This window comes from Diospyros lotus, chromosome 1, assembly GCF_014633365.1.
Source record: "Diospyros lotus cultivar Yz01 chromosome 1, ASM1463336v1, whole genome shotgun sequence".
NCBI lineage: Eukaryota > Viridiplantae > Streptophyta > Magnoliopsida > Ericales > Ebenaceae > Diospyros > Diospyros lotus.
The window spans coordinates 15,447,692-15,454,309 of NC_068338.1; the positions used below are offsets into that span (position 1 = coordinate 15,447,692).

Genomic DNA, 6,618 nt, shown 5'->3' on the forward strand with positions numbered 1-6,618 from the left:
CAAGCCTAATCCACTACCTTAGCTCCTCACTAAGGATTTTTCAAACCATCCACTAAAACCCCCTACTTAAACCAAGTAGGTCCTCTAGTCCAAGACTAGGAATTACAACCTCTTGCTTATACAAGCAAGCCCTCTAGCACCTAGCTAGGAATTACAGCCACTTGCTTTAACGAGCAAGTCTTCTAGCACAAAGCTAGGAAAATAAGAGTGATACAAATGTAAACAAGATGCTAAGAGTTGGCACTCTTAGTTACAAGTTCTCCCACAATAAAAACAAGGCTTGAATGAATTAATACAAGTTAAAATCAAAGCCTTGAAGAGAGAAAAAATTGAAGCACAATCACTGTAAATACAAATGAGAGTAACAGTAAGCTCAAATTAATTCATTCCCGTCCATTAGCCTTCTCTTGATCATCCATGACATGTATATATAAGTGTCCCACAAAGTTGAAGAGAAATATAGCCATTTGGTGCCGTTGGGATTTGAAAAAATAGTCGTTGGAAGCTTTCTGCGAAACACATAGTCGACAGAGAAAATAGGTTAGTCGACTATTTTATCAAATAAAATTAGCCATAGTCGACAGACAGAAAAGCATAGTCGACTATCTTATAACACAAAAATCTCATAGTCGACAGATCCTTTTACATAGTCGACAGATCAAAAATTACAAAGAAAATTTTGAAATTCATGAACAAACATAGTGGATAGATGAAATAGCATAGTCGACTATCCTTTCACAATAGTCGACAAACGCAAAAATAGTCGACAGATGCAAGATATAGTCGACAGACTGAACAAGCATAGTCGACTATCCTTATGCATAGTCGACAGCACTAAACAACATAGTCAACTAACTTCTTGGAAAATCTGAAAACTTGACAGATAACATAAGAAACACACTTAATTAATACAAAACATCACCACATATTTACACTTCTTTAGTTTAAGTAAATGTCCTCATTTTGTTTAATTTATATTTTACCTTCCATTTACTTTAATACATAAATGTAAATAAGAAAGTACCCCCCATTTGGATTCAATAAAAAATATCTAAAAAATCAAAATCCATAAGAATAAAAAAGTAGAATTTGGATTTTAGTAGGAACTTAGGATTTTGCGATTTTACCACCTCCAAGATATACACTTTTCATTTCTTGAAAAATTCATTAAAAATCATTTTATCACTAATGAATGTTAACTATTGAATTACCGGGAGTTAGTTTTCTAAAACTAAAACATTTTTATATATGTCTCCTTATAAGGTGCTCTAACCTTCCAGACTTAGAAAAATATGACTTTGAATTCTCGATACTTGAAATTCATTTGGTTTTCATTCTCACAAAATAATACTTAATATTGAAATTGATTTATGTTGAAAACCACAACCTTGATTCATAACTTAGGGATTAATTAAAATATTATTTTTCATCATCAAAACTAAGTATATAAAAGTAAAACAACAGGCGGGTGGGAGAAATTAAAAATTTTAATTTTGTTTTAATTTAAAATCGCCACTAAAATTAAAAAAAAAATTATCGGCTGTTGAAAAATTGCCGCTATATATTTTAAAAATCGCCGCTAAATGCTCCGCGACGGTTGATTTAGCGGCAATTTTGAAAACCGCCACTAAATGCCAGTTTTTTTGTAGTGACCCTTCGCACTTGGGTAGCGCCCAACAAACGCCCTTTTCCCAAATGAGCATCCTCGGATCTTGAAGCCACATGCAGCATCACCAAGCTGCCACCTATCACACATCCAAGAGATTTCTAGTCACCACCCAAATAGCACCCCCACCCTCCAGGAAAAACGCCCTCGAACCTCAAGGCCACGTGCAGTATAGACCGACGAGTAAAGAATATTGCCCCACTTACTCATCTCGGGCCGACCTTAAAATGGCTCAGAGTCATCACCCCAGCAAAAACAAAATCATCTTAACCGACCACCTCGGCCCCACCTAATCCGACTCTCTAAAACTACCACACACAACAAAATTGCTTAGGCTCCCATCTTCTAACTCGAACGCTCATTACTCGAGCATTCGACCTGGGGGGCTGTGGACCGTACGGGCCCAATCTCGGCCCCTCTCCTTAGGCCCAATCTCGGCCCTCCTTAGGCCTAATCTTGTCTTCATTTCAGACCCAGTCTTGGCCCAACACTTGCTTGCTGTAATACCCCGAGATCCCAGAGAAGTTAGTATATATCGAGAATAGTGTAAGAAAGGAAACAACACCAGCTGGATACCTTTTGGGGTGAATATTGGCAAAGAACTCCCAAGTTAAGCGTGCTTAACCTGGGGTAATCTAGGGATGGGTGACTCCCCTGAGAAGTTTGCGTAGGCCCATCAAGGTAAGTTGTTCCGGTCCTTCCTATCACTCGATGCGGGATGTTACAGGTGGTATTAGAGCCAACCCCCGAGCCTCTGAGCGCAATGGTGGGGCAAACCTCAGCGAGGAGGCTGAGTCCCAAGGGGGTTATGTGTAGGCCCCTATGGGGGGTGCGTGTAGGCACCTTAGGCGAATCCCACATCGGCCATGCAAGGGGGGAGATCTGGGACCGGTTGTAAGGTCGCATAACGAGGACGTTATGTGCTTAAGGGGGGAGAATGTAATACCCCGAGAGCTCAGAGAAATTAGTATATATCGAGAATAGTGTAAAAAATGAAACAACACCAGCTGGATACCTTTTGGGCTGAATGTTGGCAAAGAACTCCCAAATTAAGCTTAACTTGGGGTAATCTAGGGATGGGTGACCCCCCTGGGAAGTTCGCGTAGACCCATCAAGGTAAGTTGTTTCGGTCCTTCCTATTGCTCGATGCGGGATGTTACACTTGCCACGACATCATTATGACTCTCACTGGATGTCCGTGCAGCCGTCTCAAATCCCATCCTCATTAATGGTGGATCTCATCCACATTAATGAGGGTCCCGTCGTCAACATGCTACCACCTGGGAACCTCCACCGGCGCCGGATAGCCAGTCTTATCACCTGCAAACGCAAGATTCATGCATGCAGAACAACGTCTCCTCCTTCTATATCAACTAGCTCTCTTTAGACCCAAGGTATGTTCTCATTTCTGACCTACTAATACACTGCCTCTTTCTACTCTCTTACTCACTCAACCGTCGAAGTGCTTGCAGGTGCTAACCGCCCCCCAGATGGACCCGTTGCCAGAGCCCGCGCCTCGCCTCCGATCATCCTCATTTGGTTAGGAAGGAACAACAATTTCCTTTAATTCAAAATAAATTTACTTTTTGTATGAGTAAGAGAAAACATGTCTAAAAATAATTATCCTTTAATTCAAAATTTAAAAAATCAAATATAAGTTTTTGAGACATAAATGATTAAAATGAGAAAATATGTCTAAAAGCAATTATCTTTTAATTCAAAATAAATTTACTTTTTTGCATGAATAAGAGAAAATATTTATAAAAATATTTTTGTTAATCATTAAAATTTAATTAGTATGAGCAAGTTGGCTCGACATGTACATATTACTTATTTCAATAGGAAAGTCCTATATGATCGAACATTAAGTAAACAACTGATAATTATATTACTTTAAAGTGATGTTTGTTTAAATAAATATAAGATAAACTTATATTAAAATAAAGTTGAAATAATTTTTGAATTAATATATGGAATGATCAAAATAAGATTGAGAAACATTCTAATATTTTTTATCAATTTATTTGTTAAATTTTTTTGTAATATACTAAAGGACATATGAGTTATTTTTTTCTTATTTGTAAGGCTTAAGATATACTTATCTTGAGATGAGAGAGAGAAATAAGCATATCTAAAAAATAACAAATAAAAGTCACATGACTTCTTTTTCAAGAGTCATAAGATAAGTTTAATAAATATATTAAAAATCATAAAATTTTATATTACTTTTAATTAACAAACACTAACTTAATACACTGACCATAACGTTGTAAGTTGCAAATATAGTGGTATATAAAAGGAAGTATTCTACATAATAGTATACAACCACCTTAACTAGCCAGCATTTAGTGACTCATCATAATGATAAACATGCACTATGCAAGGAGATTTGGTTTGGGTTATAATGCTCGTGCCCCTAGACGTTAATCTAACCAAGTGGGAGAATGTTAGATGAGGGTATTCATTAATGTTCATAACTTTATGAAATCATGGGTTGATTTAATAAAAATAAATAAATAAATAATTGTTATCTAATGAAGTCTTTAATTGCAAGCAAATCTTGTACATTTATTTAAAAGTTGAATTAGTTAATGAAGCATATTATTTGTACTCCTTGGACTTATATATAAAAGTCCATACATACATATTAAAATGATAAAAATATTTCTTCTTTTTCTGCAAATTTACTCCTCACCCAATGACCCATGGTTGGATTCTCTCTCCTCTCCTCTCCCTTTCCATGGTTGTCTCCAACAATAGCTCATCGCCGCCATTTTGTCGCTGTTTTTCGCCTCGTCACCTTGTCGCTTCACGAGAGTGGCAATCAACACGCAAGAGGCGAGGCGAAGGCAACGACAGGCATTGCTAGAGGACAGCCATGGGAAGGGAGAAAAGATGAGAGAAGAGACAACTATGGCATCAATGGATGAGAAGAGAGAAAGGAAGAGCATGGAAAGGGCTTTTATAATTTTACAAATTGAGCGATGGTATTTTTGTTATTTGAGTTACCTTTTGTAATTCAAGGTGTAGTCAAAAAAATACAAGTAGCATTTTTATTACTTAATGGACACTAAATTAAAAGTTTCAAAGACATAAATTGTTGGTTCTCTTTTTATCTGTAATTGGTGATTTTCTAACTATATTCCATCATTGATAACGCCGCGAGTATTCAGTGAAAAATTGTCAATTGAAAGACGTGGGCACAATGAAATGTTAGTACATCATATGCACGTGATAAAGACTCCAATAATTGTGGGTGGAGAATCCTTTGTGTGACAAATCAGCAATTTGAACACAAAAGGTGTTGGTTATAATGATCTCTTATATTACCAACACGTTGAGTTGCTGTTACATATAATATAATAGTAATAAGAAGAAGAAGAAGAAGAAGAAGAATACTATATATTACAAAAGAAATTAAGCATATATAGTATTAATATATGGATCATCATCTAAATTAAACTCCATCGAAGTCGAAAACCATCGCTTAACAAGCTCTCAACGGTCGCCCACACAGGCAATCGTTGAAAACAAACGACGACGCTTCGAGATGGACGAACGGCTCCCCCTCCGGGATCGGCCCGCACAGGTGGTTGTGGCTCACGTCGAGGTGGCCGATGTACGCCGCCGACGTGATTGACTTCGGAATTGGACCCTTTAGCAGATTATGCGCCAAATCTATCTCCATAAAGTACGATTTCAACCCGAAAACGTCGGGTATCGTCCCTTCGATCGCGTTTCTGCTCAAGTTCAGAATGCTAATGGACGAGTTGATCAATGTCGGCGGAATGGTCCCCGAAATCAGGTTTCCGTCGAGGTTTAAGGTGGCCAGAACCGCCATTTTCCCGAGACTCGCCGGAATGGGCCCCGAAATTCTGTTGAAAGAGAGATCCAAATCGGCGAGTCGATATATGTAAGAGATGGAGATGGGGATCGACCCGGTGAGTCGGTTCCGACTCAGTAAGGCCCGGCTCAGCATTCGGAGCTTGCCGATGTTACGTGGAATGGTACCGGAGAGCCGATTGTTCCGGAGGTCCAAGTGCATCAACGACGATAGATTGGTTACGGATCGGGGTATGGTGCCGCCGATGTTGTTGTCGGCGACGTTCAACACGGAGAGTCGACTCAGCCTGCCAATTTCAGTGGGGATTTCGCCGGAGATCTTGTTTCCGATCAGGTCGAGGATCCGGAGAAACGGAAGTTTGGAAATGCAGGGTGGGATGGGGCCGGAGATGCCCTTCCAATCGGCGATGGTGATGCTGGAGAGGCGGCTGAGCCTGCAGATGGCGGGAGATATGAAGCCGGTCATGAAGCCAGTCCGGTGGGCCTTCTGGAAGATGGGGTCCTCCGACTCGCCGCGGAGGTTGATGTCGGCGACGCGGCGGGTGGTGGGGTCGCAGCTGACGCCATACCAGTTATGGCAACAGTCGGCGCCCGTCCAGGAGTTGAAGATGCCCAAGTAGGGTTCATGCAGGGCGGCTTTGAATGCCAGCAAAGCCGCCCGGTCTGCCGGCGGGCAGGACTCCACGGCAGAGCTGACGGCGAGCAAGAGGGCGGTGATTAAGAGCAAGGAGAAGGAAGCCATTGCTGTTTCTCTCTCTACAAGTCCCCACTTGCGCTCTCTCTCTCTCTCTCTCGTCAGGACTGCACATGCATTCATGCAGAGTAAATAACTCAGTATATCTGCGTGCTACTGGGAGCGCGGCCAGGGTTTATATATATATAATATCCAGAGGCGGTCCGTATTATAATTGGGAAATTAACAAATAAAATATTTTATTAAATGAAATCATTGTTTTGTAAAGGTCTGGTAATAATGATTATAATTTTAATATTTATTTTTTATGGATTAAAATGGAGATAAATTTAAGTGTAATGAATAATGATCTTAATTTAAATATTTAACTGTTTGATTTTTATATTTTTTTATATAAAAAGTCATTTTAATTTTG

The 6,618-nt window shown here is 39.5% G+C and overlaps 1 protein-coding gene across 1 annotated transcript; it reads right to left on the reverse strand.

Annotated features, from left to right (window-relative positions):
- Positions 1–4,970: 4,970 nt before the first annotated feature.
- LOC127810984 (DNA damage-repair/toleration protein DRT100-like) lies at positions 4,971–6,358 on the reverse strand. The gene has a single exon (XM_052350680.1). The coding sequence runs from the start codon at positions 6,324–6,326 to the stop codon at positions 5,154–5,156; it is 1,173 nt and encodes a 390-aa protein (XP_052206640.1). The 5' UTR covers positions 6,327–6,358; the 3' UTR covers positions 4,971–5,153.
- Positions 6,359–6,618: the final 260 nt, after the last annotated feature.

What these genes read in the sequence shown, in the direction of transcription:
- LOC127810984 (XM_052350680.1), bottom strand. Translation starts at nt 6,326, where the DNA reads ATGAATGCATGTGCAGTCCTGACGAGAGAGAGAGAGAGAGAGCGCAAG.